Here is a 26,044-nt window from a genome sequence, read left to right as displayed (position 1 = left end):
AGTTCATCCTGTCCCTCAGATTTACCTGTTTAAACGTGATATATCATATATATATATATATATATATATAACTATATATATGCAGGTTTTGGTGTCTTCGGGTTTCTTCCCGTGTAAGAGTCGGGGTGTCTGTGCATATATACATATATATATATATGTATGTATAGTTACAGGAACCCCTCTCCATATATATAATATATATATTCAATAGCCCGTCCCTCAGATTTATGTCAGTTTAAACGTGAAAGATATAAAATACATGTATAAAAGCAATATGTATTCAATAGTTTGTCCCGTCCCTCAGATTTACCTGTTTAAACATGAAATATATCAGGTTCATATATATATATATACGAAAGCAAATATATATATATATATATACACACACACTAAATAGCCCGTCCCTCAGATTTATGTCAGTTTAAACGCGATATAAAATATATGTATAAAAGAAATATGTATTCAATAGTTCGCCCCATCCTTCAGATTTACCTGTTTAAAATTTTTGAAATAGATTCAATAGTTTGTAATATATATATGTGTGTGTGTGTGTATTATTAAATAATAGGAAAGACGGACAAAGATCTCAGCTCTTTTAATTTCACAGCTCTTTATTGCAGCAGCTCCTGGAGACAGAAATATGCATTCAATAGTTCGCCCCATCCTTCAGATTTACCTGTTTAAAATTTCTGAAATAGATTCAATAGTTTGTAATATATATATGTGTGTGTGTGTGTGTTAAATAATAGGAAAGACAGACAAAGATCTCAGCTCTTTTCGATTCACAGCTCTTTATTGCAGCAGCTCCTGGAGCCAGACTGACTGCAGTCTCAGCCTGCTGCTTTATATAATACCAGGGAACTTCTAACACTAACAACTTCCAGCTAACTAACCAATCAGGGAGCGGCAGTTCTCAATCCTTCATTTGCATACTGGTGGACCTGAGTGAGAACTGCAGCTCATCTTAATACATAACAGTATATATGTTATATGGGAGGCGGGTGGCGCTGTGGGTTAAACCACCAAGCCTCTTAGGCTTGCCGATCAGAAGGTCGGCGGTTCAAATCCCCGCAATGACGGGGTGAGCTAATGGTCAGGGGACCCTTTACCTTTACATATGTTATAAGAATTTAAATACATATTAAATATATTAATATATATTCAATAAATTCAGAATTCAAAAATCAATTGGGTCGGGGGGGGGGAGGAAATACGCTACAGAAATCTAGACTTCCAACACACCACCTGATTGTTGGCCCAGCCAAACTACGTTTTTGAAAAATTTGGCTACGATTCCCCTCAGGACGTTCCCTCAGACCTATGAATCCATTATGTTGCAGGTGCATTTGAAACTTTTTGATCCTGCAGAACCGATGCCAAAAGACATCAATAATAGGCAAAAAAAGCATTCTGAAAGTGGCCGTGGTGTTCCTGGGCATGTCTAAAGTACGTCCCCCACCGCTGGCCTTGCCGCTGAGGTAAACCGAGGCGGGCCTGGCTTCTTTTTCAAAATAAAAAATAAAAGTGTGTGCGACAGCAGAGGCTTCGGTTTTAGCAGTCAAGCAGAACTGAAAATAAAAAGGGGAAAACCCTTCTGTGAATCCCCCAAAAGCACTGGGATCATTAAATTATATGTGATTTGCACAGGCGTGTTTGCTTTTAAAAATGACAGTTATGGGTGTCACTTGGCAAAGGAATAATCCGGGTGGGGCAGCTGTGGATTTTCCATCATGGCCGAACCATCGCTCCTGGTGCACCCTTAATAGGAGAGCATTCCTATTCTTCCGCCGTTAAGTGGAATGGGGGAACGTTTGCTACGGACAGCTCCCTTGAACCCGTCATGGCTGCCTCCTTTCTGTATGAGTCTCTGACAAGAAGGCTCCCCTTGCCACAAGGAACCTTTTCAAAATGATGTATACAGAACCATGGTTTGTCGAACAACTCCTCTCCAACTCCTCGAAAGATTCCATCAACGGTGTCTCCAAAAGATTTTACACACCACTTGGGAAGACAGGCGAACTAATACCAGTGTACTGGAAGAAGCAAATATCACCAGTGTTGAAGCGATGATTCTTCAACATCAACTTCGTTGGACTGGTCATGTTGTGCGGATGCCTGATTATCGTCTTCCAAAGCAACTACTCTATTCCGAACTTAAGAATGGAAAGCGTAATGCTGGTGGTCAACAAAAGAGGTTTAAAGACTCTCTCAAGGCAAGTCTTTAAAAATGTAGTATAAACACCGACAACTGGGAAACACTGGCCTGCGAGCGCTCCAGTTGGAGAACAGCCTTGACCAAAGGTGTCATGGGCTTTGAAGACATTCGAACTCAGGACGAGAGGAAGAAAGGTGCTAAGAGGAAGGCACGCTTGGCAAACCCTCACCGTGATCAACTCCCGCCCGGAAACCAATGTCCCCACTGTGGAAGGATGTGTGGATCCAGAATTGGCCTCCACAGTCACTTATGGACTCACTTTTGAAAACTGTGTTCATGGAAGACAATCTTACTTAGCTACGAGGGTTCACCAAAGAAGAAGACAGAACCATGGTTTGCTGAACAAGCCAATGGTCATTCCAGAGACAGGCAGATCATAGCTTGGCTTCTCCAGAGTTCGGTTTGCATTTCCAGCTACCCTAGCTGAACCGATCATGGCCAAGGAATCCCATCACACCAAACCGCAGTTAAAACCAAGAAAACAACAAATCATGGCTTCAGATTGCAGTTTCTTGGCACATTTAAGGCCATACCATGGTTCAAATAAACCGGTTTAACAACTGGACTAAATAACCCCCACCACAGGCGAAAGAAATCGTCTTTATATATATGCTTGGACACAAAAAGAAGCCACAATTTCATGAGATTTCTCTTTTTCGAAGAAATAAGACACCGAGACACTTGCAGTGCTTAAAAACATGGTGTGTTTTTTTTAACTTCATGGGCAAGACATTACTTCCAGCTGAAAGTCACGCCCCAGGTTGTTATAGCCAGCAGCAAAGTCCACCAAAGATGGTTTAAGATCCAAATAACCTAGAAGACAAAAGCAGGGAGGAAAAAGACAACGGATTATTTCGGTTATAAACAGGCCCAAGGTTATTGTTCCCCATTCGCAAAAGAAAGAGCCATGGTGTGTCAATGGCTGAGGTGAAATCTGGACCTCTTACTGGCTCCAATCCAGCTTCCCCATAGCCCTCTGGTCCCTGAGCAGCGCTGGGTACGAGGCTGCAAGTAATAAATATGAACGTAAAATGCCCCAAAACCAAGTATAAGAGGCGCACAACCAGGAAGATGACACCCTTTTTTCCCACTGACTTACACAATCATACAGAACATCATGAAGATATTCCACAGGGCGATGAAAATCCGGAAGTATCTCAGGCTCAGCAAAAACTCCCTGATGTTATCACCTAGGTGGAAATAAAATAAAATAAAATGGCAAGTGTCCCTATTGCTGCCCCAGTCCTCTCAAGCTAAACTCCTTCCATGCACAATGACATTTGTGCACAATAATGGAAACTAATTAATCTAACAAGTATTTCTGAAAGCTGTTCGTTTCTCTGCTTGCTAAAGATCATAACCAGATTTTGCACAATGGTTGCAAAGATCAAGGAGCAGATTATTGCCGACGTTGGGGTACAACGGGGCGCCATTTCAAATCAAGATGGGAGACCGAACCTTTAAAAAATGCAGTGGTTTTTAAGTTTTGAAGAAACCCTGAGCCCCAGCTTTGAGGCTGCTTGCAGTCGTTATATTTTAAGTACCAAAGCTGTGAGCAAGGCACTTTGCAATTTATTCTTTTTATAAAAAATACAGTGCACAATAGATGTAATGCGTTGGTGGGAAAATTATGCAGGGTGACTCTCCGGTTTATCAAACAAGATGCAATTTATAAGTAGTACTAGAACATTTTTCTGACTTTGGAGTTCAATTCTAAGCATTTTTTTGAAACGCCATGAGGCACAGTTAATGCAGGAGGAAATTGCGTTTGAAAAATGGGAAGCCCCTGGAAGCTGGGAAGATTTGTTGTTGTTTGAATACGGATTCATTCTTGCAGGATTGTTCTTAATAATAATAATAATAATAATAATAATTTTTTATTTATACCCCGCCCTCCCTAGCCAAGGCCGGGCTCAGAGCGGCTTACAAGCAATAATAAAAACAAGATGAATGATTACAACTTAAAAACAAAAATAAAATACAACATGAAACCAGGCTCAAGGGAGAGGTCAGGCACTGCTAATGGACAACGACCAGGCTCTAGCATAAGAATAAATAGGGAACCTTAAGTGTCTGGAACTCGCAGCCGTCCTTGAGGAATTAGATAAAGCGATTGCAGTACCCGCATGGAGTCAAGCGGTCTGGAATACCAGGCAGCGGTGTGGTTTCGCGTCGGGTTTCCTGTTGGCTCAACGGAGGGCAAAGCTATCCCATGCAAGGACCCTCTTGCAGAAGAAGCAGTCAGATCATTAGCCACTGATCTCAGAACAGCCTACACTGACCGGCAGCAGCTGTCCGGAGCTTCAGGCCAGAGAACCTCTGCCAGCTCTTCCTGGAGATGACAGAACCTGGAGGCTTCAGCGCCCAATTGCACGTTCCGCCAGTCACCCAAAGCCCTTCTCCATGGTTAGCATGGGGGTATCCCAAAGCTATGAAATCACACAACCTCAGTGGGGGTTTAAGAGGGTCACAATTCACGGCAAGGTGGGCGCGGTATGGAGGCCTCAGCTCCAACCCCACGCCTGCCCGGAGGGTCTTACCTGTTGTGGGTTCCCTCACTTCTTCACCAAAGCCCTGGCTCTCTCTCTTCTTCCTAAGAGGCAAGAGGGAGGAAGATTTACAGCAAGCCAAAGCATCTCACAACTTTTATGAAACGGAAGCGTTTTGAAGGGGATCTGGACAAATAAAAAGATGAGAGCTCCACTGATGAGTTCTGGCTTAACGGAACACCTACGTCCCAACATCCGTCCGTCTCGGAAGACAGTGGAGCGCCCCCCCGGCAGCAAACCACTGGAGACTTGAACGCGGCGCTTTCTGCGAGAACAAGTGGCCGGAAGGTGGTTTCCTCCTGAGCACCCAAATCCTGAACCCCTTCTTCCAAGCCGGAACGGTAGTCGTCCTCCCAAGCTGAACCCCACCTCCCTCCCCAGCCCAGCTGCTCCCCCACCTCTGAGCACTTACAGCCTGAAGTTTAACACTGCTCCTGCGTTGACCAACAGTGTCCTGCATGGGGGGGAAGAGAGAAGGAAAAAGAGAAACTGAGCAGCTTTCAATGGATGGGGTTTTTCTCAACGGCTTTGGTCCTGTATCCCTGAAGGAGCGTCTCCACCACCCATCATCCAGCCCAGACACTGAGGTCCAGCTCTGAGGGCCTTGTGGCGGTTCCCTCCCTGCGAGAAGCCAAGTTACAGGGAACCAGGCAGAGGGCCTTCTCAGTGGTGGCACCCTCCTGTCAGATGTCAAGGAGATAAGCAACTACCTGACTTTTAGGAGACTTCTGAAGGCAGCCCTGTTTAGGGAAGCTTTTAATGTTTAATAGACTATTGTATTTTAATATTCCGTTGGAAGCCGCCCAGAGTGGCTGGGGAAACCCAGCCAGATGGGCGGGGTATAAATAAATTATTATTATTATTATTATTATTATTAGCACCTCCCATCGCCACACCAGCCCTAACCACTGGTCCTGCTGGCCGCTGGGAGGGGCCCAAGAGCGCAGCAACATCTGGAGGGCCAGATGTCGGGAGGGAATGAAGCCAAAGAAGATCGCCTCTCCTCCTGGCCTCCCCTGCCGCTGCCACCAGCCTCCTATCTGCGCGACAGGCAGGAATCCGTCAGGTGCAGCTCCTATGAACCCCCCACATTGCAAGGGGGGGCTCCTCCTCTCCTGCCCTGCCCCCTCCTTTTGGGACAGGCGTTGCTTAGCAACCCTGCTTCCTTCCCTTCCCCCACTTACCCGAAGAGCAGCAAATCGCCCAGCATCCTGCTGCTGCCAGTCTCCACCCGGAAGTAGAAGTGCTTCCCCCAGCCTCAGTGACGTCAATCAGCGCCGCAGCCAATCAGCAAGCGGCATCCCCCTCCCTTGTTTTTAAATAATTTCCCCGCCTCGGCCGCCAGGTGGCGCTCGCCCATTCCGGGAAGGAGCCCCGATGACGCGTTAGACACGCCCACCCGCGGCGATCCTTCCCCGCCACTGAGCATGCGCCTCCTCGCAACCCGCGCACGCTCAGTAGCAGCTTGTGAAGCCACATGCCCTTTCTGGAACTCGGATTTTGTTGATGATCAATAGCAAACGTGGGAATCGGGAAAGGGGGTTTGTTTCAGGGGGAACTGGGGGACGGGAAGGTCACATCTGGGGAGAAGGGCAGCTGCCTGAGAGCAAAGAGCCCCATCACACTGGGTGCCTGTGTCCATTTTTGTTAACTTGTGGAACTCCCTGCTACCAGGTGGTGGCCAATGCACGGTTTTTAGAGGATTCTACGAACGAGAAAAGCTCAAACCAGGGTCGGGTAGCCGTGAGATGACTAACGGGCTCCTCCCCGTCCTGTCCAGCGGCACCCATTTTTCACAATTTACTTATTTCATAAAATTCACGGATACAGTAGTTAAAAAAACCCTGCAAACGGTTTGCAAAAAAGCAGAACAGTAAAATCCGTTTTTTTATAAAAAATCACAGTACGTACTTTAAACGGATTAAGATCCGCATCAACTTTCTAAGCACCTGCCTGTATTGCGAGGCGGGGTCAGACTAGATGACTCTTGGGGTCCCTTCCAACTCTGCAATTCTAGCCGGAGTTCATCCGGTATGCGAGGAGGAGCCTCTGCCCACGTTCAAAAGCCCCGAGCTCGCTTTCATTCGGATCCTGGCTCACGCGACCGGCGAAAGCGGAGTTGTGGAATAGCCACCCGAGGTGGGGTAAAGTTAATCCGGATTAACTAAGCAAAGTGAAGGTCTGGACTCCCACTCTCCCTGCAGAATGCAAACCGAAGAGCCGTGCACCTGAGTCAGGCCAAAGCGGGGAAGCTGTTTCTCACGGTGGCCAACGACACGCTTCTTCCAGGAAACCCAGAAGCCGGGCGCTCTCACGAAGCGCCTCCCCTTCTTCAAGTCCAAGCATCGGATGAGCCTACAGAATCAGGCCTAAATGGACCCATCCTGTCCAGCATCCCCTGGGTAGCCAAATACCCCTAGGAAACCAGGTAGACTGCCTCTGCCCCGGGAGGTTCCACAAGGAAAGGTCCCAAAGTGTCCAGCAGCGTCCTCTACTCACGGTGGAAATCCAGATGCCCCTTTATGGGAAACAAGAAGCAAGGAGGACCCGATCCGAAGAGTTCTCTCTCTTCCTGTGGCAGCAAAGCCATTGCCCGTCCCTTCTTCCTATCAGTCTATTATTATTATTATTATTATTATTATTATTATTATTATTAGGCGAGCGAGAGCGCCGCCTCCGGTCGCTTCCAGCCTCCACCAAAGCCACGTATCCCTTAATCATATATTTAAAGAACAAACGAGCAAATTAGGCTAATCAGGACATGCAGAAGATGTGGAAATTAAATTTCAGGAGCCGCAGAAAGCGGGGCAAGAAGGAAGTCAGGTTTTGAAACGTCAGAATGAATGCGAAATCGTTGAAATGCACAAAATGAGCGAATTGGTGAAATGCACATATTTGAAAAGTATAAATTTAAAATCAAAAAAGCCATTTATTCCCGTGGGAGTGAGGGGGGGGGGCGCTTCGCACTTTGGAGAACTTAGCGACCCCCTCTTTTTTCGGGCTTTCCTTTTTCTTCCTTTCTTTCCGAGAGTGGTGGCTCTGGTTTCTTGGCTGTCAAGGGTGGGGTGGGGAGAAGCCCTCAAGTTCATGCCCCCCCCCAATTCGCAGCATCCTCCGATTCACCTGCTGGCTGTCAGCCCGGAGAAGGCGCTGCTGTCAGCCCGGGGTAAGCGCGCTTCTCCTGGATGGTCGCCAAGCGGTTTGGCACTGTCCAAGGTGGTAGCTTCCTATGTGCCCCCCCCGCCCCCCCGAGGGAGGGAGGTCCGCCGTGAGGGGGCGGCGCTGCGGGGGAGGGGAGGGGGCGTCACCCTCCCCCTCCCCTCCCCCCGGCGCTGCGTCCCCCCTCCTCCTCCTCCGTGCGCTCTTGTGCGCTCTTGTGCGCTCCCGGCCTCTCCGCCTGCGCTCCCGTGCGCTCCCGGCCTCGCCCGCTTCCCCCGCTTGCACCTGCCGCCGCCGCCGCCGCCATGGACCTGGTGGGGGCCCTGGACGTGGGCGACCTGGCCGCCGCCTTCGCCCGCCTGCCCGTCTTCCCGGTCTTCGACCTGGGCTACTTCGTCGTCTCCATCCTCTACCTCAAATATGAGAAAGGCAAGGAGACCACATCCTCCATTGCGCGCCCCCGCTCCTGCGATTCCCCCCTTCCTCCCACCCCGTGTGACCCCCTTGCATCCCGCACCGACCATAGGCTCAGAACATCCCCATTCATCCTTTTTTTCCGGGGGTGGGTGGGTGCGTGATTTATTAAGGCTATGTCTCCATCTTTCCCCGTGCCAAATCCCCGCGCTCCAAAGCGGATTTAAAGTTACCCTCCTGCAAAGCCTTCCCTCCCCCCAACCTCCAGAGCTGCACTGGATTAAGGGGGCTTAAGGAAGGGGAGGGGGGCATGGGCGTAGCGGGGGCGGGGACAGCTCCCTAATAAATAAATAAAAAATCGATTAAAATACTTAACTAACTGAGGGTCTGCACCCGCTAACATAAATCCCAGGGGCTGTGAAAAAAGAGGGGAGGGAAACTCACCCCCCCACCCAAGCGCTGTTACCCCAGGGTAATTTATCTGGAGTAAGTACTTCCTTCCCTGCCATGGATTTTTTTGGAGACTGAATCGCCCACCTCCCTCTGGCTTTGTGCTGATTCCTGTATGTGTTCCCAGGTTGGGGAGGTGGCAGACTTCGTGGGGGGGGGGGAGAGAGACCCATACAACGGGACCACAAGGGTCTAGCCTATATTTCAGTCATGGGGAGGGGCTGCTGTACTGGGGTTGTTTGTGTGTATTTAGGGTGGCGGCGGCGGCGATGCTGTGCTCTGTTTCTCGTCCCCAAGCTCGGCACTTTCTAAATAAAGACGTGTGGGGTGGGATAATGTCGCACAGAAACACAGTCAGCAATGCCAAGGAGCCAGAGACAACCTTGGCTTGGGGAAATCTGAGACCCTCCGGGCTGAGACCTCGGGTGTGATGGATGGAGGCAGTTGGGGCTCTTTCTCCTTGAAAGGACAGGCCAGGTGTCCAGAGGGGGCCTGGGTGTGGGTCAGCAGCAGTGTGTAGGTATGCCCGAGGGACGGAGCGATCCCCAGCTAACACCCAGCTCCTCTTGCGGAGGAAACACAACCCACTTTGGACCAGCCATGGGGTCAGGATAAAGAAGGAGGCCTGTTTGTTCAGAGATGCTCCCAGCATCCTCAGCTCACAAGGGAATACAAACTTATTTGGTTCTCAAACTTAATCCCTTCTGGAAATTCCGTTCCAAAACCAAAGCGTTCCAAAAGCAAGGCGCGCTTCTTTCCCACAGAAAGGAATGCAAAACGAATTAATCCGTTCCAGACTTTTAAAAACAACCCTAAAACAGCAATTTAAAATGGATTTTACTCCCTAACGAGACCATTGATCCATAAAGTGAAAGCAATAATCAGGGGAAAGGAGCAGTCCCCCCCCCCTATAAAAGCGCAGAATCGGTTCTGGTCAGGGACGGCTTTGCGAGGGCCGGCGACGTTTTCTCTCGGCGGCAAAATAAGCCCTTGCCTCTTAGCCGTTGTGGGATATCCAGTTTCTCGCCGGCTTCCCTTCCCTGCTGGGTCCTCATTCCTTTCCCAAATTAGAAGCAGGCTTTGCAGCTGCGTGACTTGGGCACAGAGGACCGAGCAAGGCTGGCGGGGGGGTAAGGATGGGATTCTCTAGGGCACAACCCTCACCAGTGGAGCATTTCCCCCCAGAAACTGTGGACGGCTTGCTTCTTATGGCCTGGAATGAACAGGAGGGTTTTGTATAGGCAGGAGGGTCCTAGGTTTGGCGCAGAATGCGGCCTGCTCTGTTTGAGCAAACATATACTGCTAGAAGGAAAATACTCTTTCCCTTATGGGGTACCCAAGAGCCCATATAGAGTCCTTAAGTAGGTTCTCTGTCGGTAGGAGAAAATCACAGAGGCCAACCAGAGAATATTGAGAAGCAAAGCAGCTAGTAAGCCTGGTCTTTATTGAACTGTTGCAACAGGGTCCTCACTCCCCACACGCAGGAGGGAGGAGGAACCCAGAACATTGGTGCGCAAACTCTTATATAGACTTTTGAAATTGCCTCCCCTGTAGCTCAAGACCACCCCCAAAACATCAGGCATACATCACAGAAAGAGGTGGTCCCCAGCAGAAATGGGAGGGTGTTTTTTCTCTCCTGTCTGCCAGGAGACCTGATCAATCTTGCCTTATCAATTGCCTTTTCTGGGTCGCCTGGCCATTCCTTTCAGATGGTAAATACTTAGTTCCTGAATCTCTTACACATATTGAGAGGGTGCTCAGCTTAACAGATACTTGCCGGACTGTATTTGCAAAGGGAGGTGTGAGTCCAAAGAACATTGCAGAGCTTTCCCCATTTCCTTCCTCCTTTCAGAGAAATGTTTTGAGGTCAATTTGGGAGAGTCAAAATGGCTTCAGGATTGCTCTCCTGTGCTATTTCAGACATGTGGTTGATATACTTATGTATGTGTTTGCCTTGTACGTTTATGACCATTTATTTTATATATTAGACCTTCTAATTCTCATAACAGTAAAAGGTAAAGGTACCCCTGCCCGTACGGGCCAGTCTTGACAGACTCTAGGGTTGTGCGCTCATCTCACTCTAGAGGCCGGGAGCCAGTGCTGTCCGCAGACACTTCCGGGTCACGTGGCCAGCGTGACGAAGCTACTCTGGCGAGCCAGAGCCGCACATGGAAACGCTGTTTACCTTCCCGCTAGTAAGCGGTCCCTATTTCTCTACTTGCACCCGGGGGTGCTTTCGAACTGCTAGGTTGGCAGGCGCTGGGACCGAACTACGGGAGCGCACCCCGCCGCGGGGATTCGAACATAACAGTATCTCATAACAGTATCCGGGTTCAAACCTCATCATCATCATCTCGGCCTGCATTTCCCTCCCCACCCTGTAAAATGGGGGACCTTGGGATCGTCTCTGCAAGCAGGAAAAGGATAGTTCGGGCTTTTGTGGTCTGGCGTCCGTGGAGGAGAGCAGAGGCACAGGCCTGCTTTATTTTTAGACAGCGGATGGGGTATCCAGTTCACAGAGAGAGGGGGCCTCTTCCCTTGCAGCTGCTCACGGCCGCCCTGGTTCCTGGATTCGAACCCACAATAAATGGCCCAGAGGAGTAACAAAAAAATCTCTTTTTTGCATCAAACTAGAGACAGAGCCGAGAGGTGTTGCGCAGAACAGAGAGGTGGTAAGGCAGGCATTGGCCAACTTCGGCCCTCCAGATGTTTGGGACTACAATTCCCATCATCCCTAGCTAACAGGACCAGTGGTCAGGGATGATGGGAGTTGTAGTCCCAAACATCTGGAGGGCCAGAGTTGGCCTATGCATGTGATAAGGGATAGATAGATAGATAGACAGATCAATAGATAGACAGATATACACACATACACACACAATCTATTTGGTTTTCCAAATTAAAATTTTACAGAGATATATCACATATAAATCATAAAAACAAGATTCCAAGGACTCCCCCCCCCCTTTGTGGGTCCTATTATTAATCCTTTCCTCCCACATCTTTTATGATACGGCGGTACCTCGGTTCTCGAACGTAATGCGTCCCGGTGTTCTGAAACGTTCGAAAACTGAGGTGCAGACAGCCGCAAAAAAAAGGTTGCGAAGATACAGATCGATTGCACCCAGCGGAAGCTCCGTGGCATGTCCAACTTGAGAGGCGCGTTCGAAAACCGAAGGATTCGCTTCTGGGTTTGCGGCATTCGAAAACCGAAATGTCTGTCAACGGAGACGTTCGAAAACCGAGGCACCACTGTAATCCTTACGTTCAGAATTCAACCTTAAACTATTTATTCTTGGTTGTATAGCCACCCAAGTCGGGGGGGGCGGGGGGCGTAGCCGCCTCCTGTGGCAAGGAGTTCCCCAGGTGAACTCTGTCCCCGATCTTCCGACGCTCAGCTTCATCCGATGCCCCAGGCTCCTAGCGTTAGGAGAGGAGGAGGAAAATAAACATCCCTTCGGGGTCGATAGCTCCTCTCTGCGGAAGATGCCCAGAGAGGGGAAGGTGTTTAAAGGGCCGTGCTTCTCTCCTTCGCCCCACCTTGCCGCAGGTGCCGTGGAACTGTCCCGCCAGAGCCCCTTCGCTTCCTGGGTCTGCGCCATGCTCTACTGTTTCGGCAGCTACATCCTGGCCGACCTGCTCCTGGGAGAGGCCCCCGTCGACTACTTCAGCAACAACACCAGCGTCCTCCTGGCCACGGCCGTCTGGTGAGGCCACGTCTCTGCCTCCCTTCCCCCTCGTTGCGGGGGGTTGGGCTGGATGACCCCCTGGGGTCCCTTCCAGCTGCACAGTCCTACGGTTCTCTATCCCCAAGCAGAAAATCCCTCTTGCATGAGCACAAAGGGGGGGGGGGCGCAGTGGCATAGCGTAGGGTTGCCTGTGCCCAGGAGATCACGGCCACAGAGATAAGAAAATAAAGAGCCGCTCCGTTGTCAGGAGAGAGGTCACTTCCTGGTTCGCAAGCCGCTTTCGAGAGATGGAAGTGCACCGCTTCCTTGAGGCGCCACCGGGTGTTGAAATTTGGCACCCCTAACAATTTTGTGCCCCATTCTGTCCTGCCTTGCGGGGAGGTTCTGGGCAGCACAGTTGAAGGAGGATGTGGACAAGCTGGAAGGTGAGCAGACGGGGGGTGACTTAGCTGATAAAGGGTATGGAAATCAAGCCTGATGAGGAACGGTCGAAGGAGGCTCAGGTGTAGAAACTGGTCCAAGAGCTTTGGCCTGACCTCCTTTGACCTCACCCGCTCGCCTTGTGGCAGGGAGTCCCGCAGGCTTCACCTCCCGCTCTTTCCTCTCCCAAGGTACTTGACTTTCTACTGCCCTCTGAACATCTTCTACAAGTGCGTCAGCTTCCTGCCGGTCAAGCTGGTCTTCGTGGCGATGAAGGAGGTGGTCAGGGTCCGCAAGATCGCTGCCGGCGTCCACCACGCTCACCACCAGTACCACAACGGCTGGCTCATCATGGTCATCGTCGGGTTCGTCAAAGGTGGGACGCCACCGCCACGCCCTGCGCGAATTCCTTTTTAAATCAGATCATGAGTAATAGAGCATTAAAGGGAAAAATAAGGTTAGAATGTGTGAAGACAATTACAGTATAGGATAGAAAACAGAGGATGATGGAGAAAGGAATTGCTGAAACAATTAATAGAAGTGGAATACAAAAAGGGAGGTGCGAGGAGGTCATGGAAATTAGTGAAAGAAAGATAAGATATTGAAACTGGACTGTGTTTTAAATGGTTTTTGTTTTGTTTTGTTAGTTGTATGTTAGTGTTTTGCAGTGTTTTGTTTTTTTGTATTGTATTATTGTATGTTTTTTTCTTTTTTTGGTTTTTTGTAGTGTTGTGTTCAATTTGTTGGAAAACTAATAAATATTATTATAAAAAAAAATTAAATCAGATCATGAGGTCTGGAAACTTCCTTCCTTCCTTCCTTCTCTCTCTCACCCCATCTTTTCTGTCTTCCTTCCTCCCTCCCTCCCTCCCTTCTTTACTTCCTTCTTTCTTTCCTCCCTTCCTCCTTTCTCTCTTTCTCTCTTTCTTTCCTTCCTCCCTCCCTTCCTCCTTTCTCTCTCTCTCTCCTTCCTTCCTTCCTTCCTTCCTTCCTTCCTTCCTTCCTTCTCTCTCTCACCCCATCTTTTCTGTCTTCCTTCTTTCCTCTCTCTCTCCCTCCCTCCCTCCCTCCCTCTCTCTCTCCCTTCCTTCCTTCCTTCCTTCCTCAGGATCTGGAGTCGCTCTCATGTCCAACTTTGAGCAGCTGCTGCGAGGCATCTGGAAACCGGAAACAAACGAGCTCTTGCACATGACCTTGTGAGTAAAGCGTTCTGCTGCCTGCTGGGCGCGGCTGCTGCCTGCCTGGGATGGTAGGGACGGAGCAAAGACCTCAGAGGGATTCGATGCAGGCACCTTTGTACGAAACAAAGCACAGGGAGGGAGACCGTCAAGAGGCGGGGAGTTCCAAAGTCTTTGGAGCACCACCTTCCTTTGCCTCTGGCCCTGCCCACCACCACTGTGCGGCCCCCGGAAGGCAATGTGGCCCTCGGCGGTGGGGGGAAAGGCTTCGAAACTGTATAAAAAATAAAATAAATGCAATTTCTGTTGCCTTTGCAGCCCTTCCAAAGCAAGCTTATACGGGGCGCTGCTTTTCACGCTGCAACAAGCTCACTGGCTTCCTGTCTCCAAAGCCACCCTGATATTTTTCTTCACCCTCTTCATGATCGTCTGCAAGGTGAGCCCACGGCCATGGGGCAGGGCAGGGGGGCCAAGGGGAAAAGAATTAAATCTTTCCGCTGGATAGAAGGGTTGGAAGCCGGGTTTCGCAAAAGTGAGGCTGTATTTGGCGAATCTTGGAGGTAATACAGAAGTTATTTGTTTCGCCATCTTGGTAAAAAACAGGCCTTGCTGGGATAAAGGGACCGTTAGACCCCCACCTACAGCTGAGCTCGGGGGGGGGGGTGAAGAGTGTGGGTTGCATTGTCCCACACTTGGAGGGGATGGAATAGGACGTCCCTATTTTCAGGGGAGAAACGTTGGAGGGGACGGAATAGGACGTCCCTATTTTCAGGTGAGAAACGTTGGAGGGGACGGAATAGGACGTCCCTCTTTTCAGGGGAGAAACGTTGGAAGGGATGGAATAGGACGTCCCTCTTTTCAGGGGAGAAACGTTGGAGGGGATGGAATAGGACGTCCCTATTTTCAGGGGAGAAACGTTGGAGGGGACGGAATAGGACGTCCCTCTTTTCAGGGGAGAAACGTTGGAGGGGACGGAATAGGACGTCCCTATTTTCAGGTGAGAAACGTTGGAGGGGACGGAATAGGACGTCCCTCTTTTCAGGGGAGAAACGTTGGAGGGGACGGAATAGGACGTCCCTCTTTTCAGGGGAGAAACGTTGGAGGGGATGTGAATGGTGTGGAATCACTAACGGCGACTCCCCCCCCCCTCAGGTCTTCATGACGGCGACCCACTCCCACGGCTCCCCCTTCGCCCCCTTCGAAGGGGTCGCCTGCCCCATCCTTTTCGGCTCCGTCCCCTCCGGCCACCACGACGACCACCACCACCACCACGGCGGAGGGGGTCACGAAATGCCCGCTCCGCAGCCCCCCCAGCTGCCGGCCAAGTCGCGGGAGGAGCTGAACGAGGGGACGAGGAAGAGGAAGGCCAAGAAGGCTGAGTGAGACCCCCCCCAGGAGGAAGGGGGACGGGGGACCCTGCCCGACCCCACGGCTGACTCCCGGTGTGACCTTCTCTCGCCCATCTTGGGGAGGGGTCTCCTCAGGACACAGAAGCTGCTCCAGGACTCCCACCTCGAGAAAAAACAAGGACCCCTTTTTGCAACGGCCAGCCCACCCTCGCGCCTCCCCCCTTCTTGACCCCATGGAAGAGCTGCTGTCCTGGCACAGAGAGCGGCCTGGGATTCGGCTGCACTTGGGGGTCTCTGGAATCCAGCCGGACCCCCACCCTTATGACGTGGGGCAGTGACTTGTCTCTAGCCCCCTCCTGACTGGTTCCTGTGAGAATCGCTGGGCAAAGCGCTTCCACCGTTCTACTCGTGTGCCATTGCTCTGCCTGTGTGTATTTGTGTGTTTCTGTGCCTCCCCAGAGCCAGCTGCAATTGCAGCAGTGGGGAGCGTGCAAGCTTCTGGGGCCCTGAGCCCAAAACCCCACCTGAATTATCTATTTATTGACATTTTTTGCTGCTCGGGGGATTTCAGAGCTGCCCTTTCCACCTCTCTCGGTTGCCCCTCCTTGCCGCCAGTAGGAATTATTATTATTATTATTATTATTATTATTATTATTAGGGAATGATTATTCCCTAAATAAAATAAAAGTTTGGGGAAACTTTTAATGTTTGATGCATTACGGTATTTCAATATTTTGTTGGAAGCCTCCCAGAGCAGCTGGGGAAGCCCAGCCAAATGGGCGGGGTATAAATAATTAATAACAATAATAATAATAATAATAATAATAATAATAATAATAATAATAATATATTTTTACCGTGCCCATCCATCTGTCTGGGTTTCCCCAGCCACTCTGGGGGGCTCCCAACAGATGAAAAACAGAATAAAACACCAAACATTATAAAACTTCCATTCAGACGTCTTCTAAAAGTCAGACAGTTGTTTATTTCCTTGACATTTGACGGGATGCAGGGCGGGCGCCACCACCGAGAAGGCCCTGTGCTCTTTGGCAGCCTCACCCACTGGGTGTCCAGCGGAGTGGATTTCATAGAGTTGCGGAGTGGGAAGGGACCCCAACGGTCATCTAGTCCAGCCCGCTGCAACGTAGGAATACGGCGCTGTCCCATGCGGGGCTCGGATACGCAACCTTGGCGTTACAGGCACCGCGCTCTAACCCACTGGTTTTTCTGTGGAAAACCCTGGGCCCGACACGTGCTTTGCACATGGGCCTCTGCGCACATGCAGAGTGCTTTTTCTCTCCTTCCTGCATCCCTGGGCTTAAGAGAGCAGGGCTGAGGGCCGGCTGGGTCCCAGGAAGACGCCAACCGGGTTTTCCTGGGCTTGGGTGGTGTGGGTTCAGACCTGGCGACAGAACGGGTTGCCCCGGCCCCAAACGGAAGACCTGGGGGGGGGAAGGAAGACCCCGACCCCTTCCTCGGCCCCCACCATGGCGTGAAAAGGAGGCACCCCCGGTCTCCCCGCAAGAAAGTGCCTTTTCCCCGACACCACTCACTCGCCCAAATAAATGCCCGGTGGGCACCGTGCAAGATTTGAGGTGGGGGGGGACACAGCCGACCTGGGAATAAAGGGCCTTTGAGAAACGATTCTCCGTCTGGTGTGTTGTGTGTTTCTCTCCTGTTTGCAATTTGGGGAGGGGGAAAAGACCCCCCCTCGATGGGGCATCTTCTGACAGGCAGGTGGGTGGGTTTTCCGTTGAGTCGGCCACATTTCCCCCGCACTTCGAGACAAATCTGAGCCCGGCTTCGGCTGGGGAGGGCGGGATATAAAGAAAATATTATTAAATCTTACAAACGATAAATATTAACATCACTTATGGGGTGCGACCTATGGTTGGGGGTCCCCTCCTGGCCCTCAGCTCACCATGAAGCTGCCAGCCTGTGATGGCGGCGGCCCCGATCCCGGGAACGCCTTTGACCGGCTGAATCCCTGCACAAATCCAGAGTCCCAAAGGCTTCCTGACTTCCCAGCCTCTGTTCTGTTTTACATCGGTGTTAAGAGAGGATTTTGAGGGCCAGATGAAGCCTCCGTCCTCCTCTCTTGAAGGAGATGCCCAGGGCCTCTGAATGCCATACGATACGAGAATCTTTAATGTCATTGTCCCATACAGAACAAAGAAGTTGAAAAATCGACACCAGACATTCAAAACCCAACAAGCCTGCTATCCCAGCTATCCCAACCAAGTTAGCCCCCTAAAAACTCTGATACCCCATTTTTAAATACAATATACTCCCATAGAGACTACCTTAAAAGGTAAAGGGACCCCTGACCGTTAGGTCCAGTCGTGGCTGACTCTGGGGTTGCGGCGCTCATCTCGCTTTACTTCCGGGTCATGTGGCCAGCAGGACTAAGCCGCTTCTGGCGAACCAGAGCAGTGCAAGGAAACTCCGTTTACCTTCCCGCCGGAGTGGTACCTATTTATCTACTTGCACTTTGACGTGCTTTCGAATTGCTAGGTTGGCAGGAGCAGGGACCGAGCAACGGGAGCTCACCCCGTCATTGCGGGGATTCGAACCGCCAACCTTCCTAGGCTCCTAGGCTCTGTGGTTTAACCCACAGCGCCACCCGCGTCCCAGAGACTACCTTACACTGTGTTTAAAACCAAAATCGCATTTGGGTAGAAACTGTTTCTCAGGCGGCTATTCCTAGTCTTTATAACCCAGAAGGCAGAAGCTGAAAGAGATCATTTCCGGGGTGCGCACTGTCCTGCGCTATCTCTGCCGCTTTCTTGTGGCACCTGGAAGCGTAGATTTGATCCAAGGTGGGAAGAGTGCACCCAATTATTCTCTCCGCAGTCTTCACAACCCTGGACAGCATTGTTTTTCCCCTGGCCGTGCAGCTCCCAAACTGCACATAGAGACCATAAGTTAATACACTCTCCACAGTACAATGATAAAATGCCATCAACAGGTCCTTGGAGAGATTGTTTTTCCAGAGGATTCTCAGGAAATATAACCTCTGCTGTGCTCTCTTCACCAGGTCTTTGCTGTTTTGTGCTAGGCAGGGGATCAAGCTGGCACTTGCCTCTGACATGCCCTTTGCAGGCAGCGCACTGTCTCGCCTCTCCCTTCCTGCTCTGTGCATTCCACGCCCGCCAGCTTCCTCCCCTGGCATGCAAACCCAGCCGGGGGGCTGGAGATTTCTGCCCACCGCTGGCTGCCCCGCATGCCACCAGGCCTTGCCCGAGGGTGGCCCCCGGCTCACAGGGGCAGGCATGAACCATGCGCACCAACCAAGTCATCAAGTACACCTTGTTTGCCTCCTGCTACCTCTTCTGGGTGAGTCGAGAGCCTTGGCACGCCTGGCGCCGGCTCCTGTGTTGGCAGCAGGCCTCCGAGGGCTTAGGAGTTCACCCAGAGGCTGGGCTGCCTTTGCCAGGGCCTCCCTCGGAGCCACGGGGAGTTCGGGGTCGGCTCCTCTCCCTTGGCACAGCCCCGACCTGCCCTGCCCACAGCAAGCCACAGGGCATGAGTGTGCGGCGCCCTTTTTGCAAAAGCAGGATGCCATGAACGGCTTGTTCTTCTGCCCTCTCCAGGTGGCCGGTGGCCTGATGGTAGCCGTCGGGATCTACGCCAGGCTTTCCAAGGAAGGGGGTGAGTGGGGGGGGGGCACCCTGCTTGGCGCCGGGGTTTCTTGACCCACAGAAAAGTCAATCTCCAGGATACATTGTCGAACGCCTTCTCGGCATCTGCCAACATTAGGGCAGCCTTATTGCCCGGTTTCATTTCTAAACATTCTATAATATCTATGACCATCCTTGTATTATTTTGGATCTGTCTGCCCTGTAAGAAACCGGATTGTTCATCTCCAATTATTCTCCCCTGGTTTTTTTTAAAGTTGCACCAGATTTTTAAAACTCCACAATATTTCCTTTGTGTTCCATCTTCAGTGGGGCAATGGGCTTCACTTGAAGTGGGGTTTGGTGGTCTAGGAACATTAGATTGGGGAGGGCAGTTTAGAGGTAAAGCCTAGGCAGCCCTGCTGGGAAAAAACTGCATGTGAGGTTAATATTGCATAGCTCCTGAACATGTGTGGAGTGCCTTTCCTCAATTGCTTACAGTGGTTTTTAGCCTACAGCTGTTTCCCAAACTTGGGTCTCTGGCTGTTTTGGGGCTACAATTCTCATCCACCCTGACCACTGGTCCTGCGAGCTGGGGATGATGGGAGTTGAAGTACAACAACATCTGGGGACCCACAGGTGTAGAGAGGCTGTGGGCATTTCCTCTGGGCTGGTCTCTCACCTGGCAGGTGGGTGGGTAGGCACCCTCTCCCCTCCTCGCCTCTCTGCCTCCCTCCAGGCGCTGTGGACTCCCTGCTGGCAGACCCCTCTGTCGTCCTGCTGGCGGTGGGCATCCTGGTGTTCAGCGTCACCTTCGTCGGCTGCCTGGGGGCCTTGCGGGACATCACCCTGCTTCTGAAGGTGGTACGTACGGCTGCCCCCCTCCACTACCCCCTCAACAATGGGCAAAGCCTTCTACTCAGTCCTTTGATTTGAGGGTGCATTTTAGGGGTGGCCCAGCCACCCGATGCCAGGGGCACAGGCTGCCCGTTTGGGAGGGGGCATAACTCAGTGGCAGGGCCCTTGCTTGGCACGCAAAACGTCTCCGCTTCAAATCCCTCATGGCAGAATCTCTCGGTGTCTTGCCCAATGCAAGCAAGGGGAACCATGGGGCAGGGTCCAGGATGCTCAGATTACGGCCACCAGACCTCCCCTTTCATAATGTAACCGTGATGTAGTTTGGGGGGATGTAACATGGGGATTGGGACGCAGGTGGCGCTGTGGGTTAAACCACAGAGCCTAGGACTTGCCGATCAGAAGGTCGACGGTTCGAATCCCCGCAATGACGGGGTGAGCTCCCGTTGCTTGGTCCCTGCTCCTGCCCACCTAGCAGTTCGAAAGCACGTCAAGGTGCAAGTAGATAAATAGGTACCACTCCGGCGGGAAGGTAAACGACGTTTCCGTGCGCTGCTCTGGTTCGCCAGAAGCGGCTTAGTCATGCTGGCCACATGACCCGGAAGCTGTACGCCGGCTCCCTCGGCCAGTAAAGCGAGATGAGCTCCGCAACCAAATTCCGACCATGAAAAGTGAGGTGTATATTCGCAACCTGGCAAAAATAGGCTTTTACGATTTCGCTGCTGGAACAGCTGCCCTAGGGATATCTTAGCTAGATGTTCCGGCAGCGTCTCCTTGCTCGGGAAGCGGTGGACGTTTTTAAGCAGAGGTTAGATGGATGGATGTCCACCTGTCCAGGATGCTTTCGGTGAGATTCCTGCGTTTCAGAGGGGTTGGACTAGAAGACCCCCAGGTGTCCCGTTGCAACTCCACGGTCCTGATTCTCTGCTCACCTCTCCCCAGTTTGCCTGGCTCTTGCTGGTCATCTTCGTCCTTCAGGTGGTGGCCGCCGTTCTGGGCTTCCTCTTCTCTGGCATGGTAAGCAAAACAAAAGAAAGAAAGAAAGAAAGAAAGAAAGAAAGAAAGAAAGAAAGAAAGAAAGAAAGATATTCACATTAGCCAGTGGCCATAGCAACAGCAAAACATTACAGTATACAGTGGTACCTTGGGTTAAGTACTTAATTCGTTCCGGAGGTCCGTTCTTAACCTGAAACTGTTCTTAACCTGAAGCACCACTTTAGCTAATGGGGCCTCCTGCTGCTGCCGCGCCACCAGAGCACGATTTCTGTTCTCATCCTGAAGCAAAGTTCTTAACCTTAAGCACTATTTCTGGGTTAGCGGAGTCTGTAACCTGAAGCGTCTGTAACCAGAGGTACCACTGTTCGCAGAAAAGGAAATTTGATATAAGAGCACAATTTAAATTCCTGAATCAGCCGTCCGTTAGTGGCCCTTATTCTTATTGCCCCTGCTATGATCCTAGCAACCTTTGCTGTGATCTGCTCATTTTGATCTGATAGAAGAAAGGACGTTGTGGCAGTGGCTGAGCGCCCAGGGATGGTTAGTCCGAGTGGGGCGATGGTCTCGTTCCTCAGGTCTTTGTAGAGAGTACAAGACAGGAGGACGTGTGCCGCTGTTTCGGTGCTACCATCTCCACAGGGGCAAAGACATTTCTCAGGTGGGATCTTTTGGAATCGACCCCTCAAGTACCACAGACGGCAAAACATCCAGTCTTGCAAGTGTAAAAGCGCGTCTGTATTTTGGGATAAGAAGTTTGTGCGGATATGGGGCCAGAGAATCAAAATGGAGAGGTGGAAAATGAACAAAACAAAACAAAACAAAACAAAACAAAAACAAGGCCTGCGTAGCTTGACATTTGGGGCAACGGGGTGTGTCACAGCTCAGTGGTTCGGGTGCCCGCTTTGTACCCCAAAGCTCTCCCGGGTCCAATCCCCGTGAGAATTAGAGCGGCTTTTCAGGCATACAGATTCACTCTTTTTCTCTTTTAAAATTATTTTTATTTGATTTCACCAGTACAGTGGGACCTTGGTTCTCAAGTTAAGGTTACCAGACGTCCCCGTTTCCCAGGGACAGTCCCCGGATATACAAATCAGCCCCCCTACAAAATCCATTGGAGTTGAAAAGCATCCCCAAATTCATTGAAAAAAATCCGGTAACCTTAATTTAACCCATTCCGGACGTCTGTTCAGTTTGCTTCAAAGGGTGGGCTTGTTACATCCACTGTATTTTCCAAACTTTTTGCTGCTGGCCGGAGATACCCAGCAGCACTCTTGACGGGCGCAGGGGATATTTCTCGCTGTTCCTGCAGTCTCTCTCCCCTCCCTCCACGGTGTTCCAGGTGATGGAGAAAGCCACCCTGCTGATGGGACGAGCCATCTCCCGTTACCGCGACAACCTGGACCTGCAAAACCTCATCGACTACATCCAAAAGAAGGTAAAAGGATGAGGGACGCCGAGGTTTCCCTTTCCCGCAGGGGCATAGCGTGGGTTGCTGGTGCCCCGGGGCAGGGCGACTGTTTCGCCCCCTGGTGGACTGGGCCGGTCCCTTCGCCGGCCAGCGTCCGAACAAGAGAGTCGTCCTGTTGCTCCGAGTTCAAATCCCGCTCAAGCGTTTGTCATAGCCTTTAGATAATCCGGGGGGAAAGCCTTCCGTTCTTCAACGCCCTTTGCTCCTGTTTCTTTCTCTCCCCAGTTTGAGTGCTGCGGCGTCCACTCCTACAAAGACTGGTCCCAGAACGTTTACTTCGACTGCCGGGATTCGAACCCCAGCCTGGAGCGATGCGCCGTCCCGTTCTCTTGCTGCGTGCGAGGCAAAGAGGTGAGGAGGCAGCCCGACAGGGCATGCTCAAGCGGAACCGGACATTGACTGGTAGAAACCTAACTATAAGCCCTTACTCTTAACTGGCATTGGAAGCCCTCGCTCATAATTGGCTTTGGGAGCCCTCACTCCCAGCTGGCTTGGGGAGGCCTTGCTGATTTATTTTAACTTAATCCCGTCCTTTCCAAAAGATAGCAAATCTCTATAGCTGCCCCATTTTTCTCCACATTTAGTTTCTTTTGGACAGTTGGGAAGCCCTCACTCTTAATTGGCTTTGGGAGCCTTTACTCCCAGCTGGCTTGGGGAGGCCTTGCCCCGATCCAGTGTGTGTGTGTAGCTAGGCACTCCCTACATGCACATATGCCCCAGAAGAGCACTGCCCACTTGGTCCGGCAACCTGTCCCCACATTGGCCAGCCGGACGCTTCTTCTGGGAAACCCACAAAGAGAACCCAAAGCACAGCTCCGGAGGCAACCTGCCCCGAACGCTGGCAAAGAGTTGGAGGCCGCCGGCTTTCGTGTCTGCTGCTGGACGAGACGGGGCCCCTTTGGTTCGGCTGCTTTGGGGCTCCCCAGATCGTCTTATTGGGAGTAGAGCCTCCTTGTCCCAAGGCAGTCTACCTCCAACCGCCAACAGTATCCCGGAGGGCAAACGGAAGGCGTCGTCTTTGGGCTGTCGCAAAGGGGCCTTCCTCATGGGCCGCCCCGTTCTCTCGCCCGCTCCTCGCAGGCCGTTCTGAACACGATGTGCGGCTACAGGACGCAGAAGCTGAAGCCATGGAAGGCCGAATCTTTGGTGCACACCGAGGGGTGCTTGGAGAAGACGGTCCGCTGGGGGCGGAACAACCTCTTCCTGGTGGCTGGGCTGGCCTTTGGGCTACTGGTCCTGGAGGTGAGCAAGGGGGTTGCTGGGGGGAGGAGGGGAGGCTCCAATCTTGTCCCTCTCCCCAAAATCAGGGATGCAGGCCAACGCGCCTCCCTTCCAGCGAAAGCATTCAAGGAGAAGAAAGAGGTGGTTTGAAAAAGGGAGGGATCCAGGAAATTACAGGCCTCTGCAGGATGTTGAAGGCAGAATGGCCAGGTATAGAGAAGAACAAGCCCTGCTGGAACAGGAAACAGCATGGCTTCTGCAAGGATAAGTCTGTATTTCAAATCAAGAAGGAGGCTGGGGCAAAGGCAGTTGAAAAAAAGGGGAGAGAGGGATCCAGTAAATTACAGGCCTATCCAGGTTGTCGAAGGCAGAAGTCTAGAGAAGGACAAGCCTTGCTGGAGCAAGAAACAGCGTGGCTTCTGCAAGGATAAGTCAAGGGCTGTATTTAATAGACAAGAAGGAGGGTGGCGCAAAGGGAGTTGGAAAAAGGGAGGGGAAGTATCCAGGAAATTACAGGCCTATCCGGGTTGTGGAAGGCAGAAGTCTAGAGAAGGACAAGCCCTGCTGGAACAGGAATCAGCGTGGCTTCTGCAAGGATAAGTCTGTATTTCAAAGACAAGAAGGAGGCTGGCGCAAAGGCAGTTTTTAAAAAAGGGGGAGAGGGATCCAGGAAACTACAGGCCTATCCAGGGAAAATGATGCTGAAGGCAAAATAACCACGTCTAGAGAAGGACAAGCCCTGCTGGAACAAGAACCAGCGTGGCTTCTGCAAGGATAAGTCCTGCTTGGGGGCTTCCCATTGTGGGCAACCGGTTGGCCTGGCTTATATGGGCCCCCTTTGGCCTGAGCCGGCTGCCACCGCATGGCTCCTTTTACGATTCCGAAGTGGAGCCTCCACGCGTAGAGCCAGTCTACCTTAGAACGGTGGGGAACAAGAGCAGGAGGGGGGTGCTGTTTCTCTTGTGAGCTTCTTCCCTTTGCGAGGACAGGGGGCTGGACTTATATGGGCCCCCTTGGGGGCCTGATCCAGCTGCGACATCCTCCTTTCCTCGTTCCAGGCGGTCGTCTTCTTTCTCGCCGTGCTGCTCATCTACCAGATCGACTTCATCATCGAGAAACGGAAGAGCGTCAGGAGGAGGAGGAGCAAAAGCTGTCCAGCAAAGTGAAAACCATTTTGCCGCTTCTCCCTCCCCAAAAAGCGGACCCCCTTTTTTTTGGCAGCAAAAACAGGGCATTGGAAAAGGGGGGCAGGCCAGGCGCCACTTTTAACCTCCCCACAGGCTTTGCACAAACCGATATCGGGGTGTTACGCCAAAGAACTGTAGAGTCCGGAGTGCGTGCAGGAGCCGGGCCCTGGGACCAATAGGACTCTGCAGGACTGGGGCTTTCCTAAGTTTGTTCTGAAGTGGCAAGGTGCAGCCGCACAGGTGAGGCCGATTGGTAACTCACTGCACCTGGTGGCAAGAGCTGGGAAGGGATAAAGGTCAGCATTTCCCTTCGGCTCTTTGCCACAGCAACATGTTTCCTGCCTTGCTGTGTTTGGCTACTTGCTTCTTGACTCTGGGACCCCTGACTTCGTGACTCCCATCTTCCTGACCCTGGGACCCCTGACTTCGTGACTCCTCGCTTCCTGACCCTGGGACCCCTGACTTCGTGACTCCTCGCTTCCTGACCCTGGGACCCCTGACTTCGTGACTCCTCGCTTCCTGACCCTGGGACCCCTGACTTCGTGACTCCTCGCTTCCTGACCCTGGGACCCCTGACTTCGTGACTCCTCGCTTCCTGACCCTGGGACCCCTGACTTCGTGACTCCTCGCTTCCTGACCCTGGGACCCCTGACTTCGTGACTCCTCGCTTCCTGACCCTGGGACCCCTGACTTCGTGACTCCTCGCTTCCTGACCCTGGGACCCCTGACTTCGTGACTCCTCGCTTCCTGACCCTGGGACCCCTGACTTCGTGACTCCTCGCTTCTTGATCCTCGCACCCCTGACTTCGTGACTCCTCGCTTCTTGACCCTCGGACCCCTGACTTCGTGACTCCTCGCTTCTTGACCCTCGGACCCCTGACTTCGTGACTCCTTCCTTCTTGACCCTCGGACCCCTGACTTCGAGACTCCCAGCTTCCTGACCCTCGGATCCCTGGCTTCCTGCCAGGGCCAGATTTAGGTTTGATGAGGCCCTCAGCTCCTGTAGGTCATGGGGCCCTTTTCTATGTCCAGCTGTCCTTTGTCAACAACAGACTGTCGCCGTTTTTGTGTGTGTTGAATATATTCTATATGGTAATTTATGGACCTCATAGGCATCTCAAGCCATTTGCACATCACAAAAGATGTATTTTATCAAAGTCATTGTTGAACTGAAAAACAATTAAGAAGTACATTAATAGTGAAATTAAATTAAGAAGTATATTAACGGTGAAAAAATTATTAAGCTTTTTTTCCCCTTTAATTTTTTTGGGGGCCCC

General features: G+C 51.5%; 3 protein-coding genes across 5 annotated transcripts in view; 2 read left to right on the top strand and 1 right to left on the bottom strand.

Moving 5' to 3' along the window:
* Positions 1-2,851: 2,851 nt before the first annotated feature.
* Positions 2,852-6,066, bottom strand: SMIM7 (small integral membrane protein 7; the record flags this gene model as incomplete). Of its 2 annotated transcripts, XM_082206825.1 has the most annotated exons (5): positions 5,949-6,061; positions 5,177-5,218; positions 4,756-4,808; positions 3,315-3,405; positions 2,852-3,028 (listed from the first exon to the last, which is right to left on the bottom strand). In XM_082206825.1, the coding sequence occupies exons 1-5, from the start codon at positions 5,972-5,974 to the stop codon at positions 3,013-3,015; spliced, it is 228 nt and encodes a 75-aa protein (XP_082062951.1). In that variant the 5' UTR covers positions 5,975-6,061. The 2 variants fall into 2 exon arrangements, with proteins under 2 accessions (XP_082062951.1, XP_082062952.1); XM_082206826.1 differs by lacking the exon at positions 2,852-3,028 and having other exon boundaries at positions 3,311-3,405; positions 5,949-6,066.
* A 2,079-nt stretch (positions 6,067-8,145) lies between these two features.
* Positions 8,146-17,067, top strand: TMEM38A (transmembrane protein 38A). Its single transcript, XM_082206680.1, has 6 exons — positions 8,146-8,352; positions 12,338-12,494; positions 13,088-13,272; positions 14,005-14,092; positions 14,393-14,510; positions 15,227-17,067. Exons 1-6 carry the CDS (start codon positions 8,229-8,231, stop codon positions 15,455-15,457), a joined length of 903 nt encoding a protein of 300 aa, XP_082062806.1. The 5' UTR covers positions 8,146-8,228; the 3' UTR covers positions 15,458-17,067.
* A 1,508-nt stretch (positions 17,068-18,575) lies between these two features.
* The window catches only part of LOC309522944 (tetraspanin-33-like), a 52,534-nt gene continuing 45,065 nt past the window's right edge, over positions 18,576-26,044 (top strand). The window contains exons 1-8 of one of the 2 annotated variants that reach the window (XR_014215180.1): positions 18,576-18,759; positions 19,017-19,074; positions 19,780-19,904; positions 20,838-20,912; positions 22,231-22,326; positions 22,585-22,710; positions 23,440-23,601; positions 24,639-25,773. Coding sequence is in view for 1 of the 2 variants with exons in the window: in XM_082206702.1 (XP_082062828.1) it covers positions 18,703-18,759; positions 19,017-19,074; positions 19,780-19,904; positions 20,838-20,912; positions 22,231-22,326; positions 22,585-22,710; positions 23,440-23,601; positions 24,639-24,746 (807 nt within the window). In the remaining variant the exon portion in view is untranslated. Of the gene's footprint in view, positions 18,760-19,016; positions 19,075-19,779; positions 19,905-20,837; positions 20,913-22,230; positions 22,327-22,584; positions 22,711-23,439; positions 23,602-24,638; positions 25,993-26,044 lie in introns of those variants that run through there. The other variant, XM_082206702.1, reaches the window with a different exon arrangement.

This window comes from Podarcis vaucheri, assembly GCF_965113315.1.
Source record: "Podarcis vaucheri genome assembly, chromosome: 18".
Lineage (NCBI taxonomy): Eukaryota > Metazoa > Chordata > Lepidosauria > Squamata > Lacertidae > Podarcis > Podarcis vaucheri.
The sequence above is the reverse complement of the archived record's forward strand: the minus strand, read 5'-3'. Positions and strand labels throughout refer to the sequence as shown.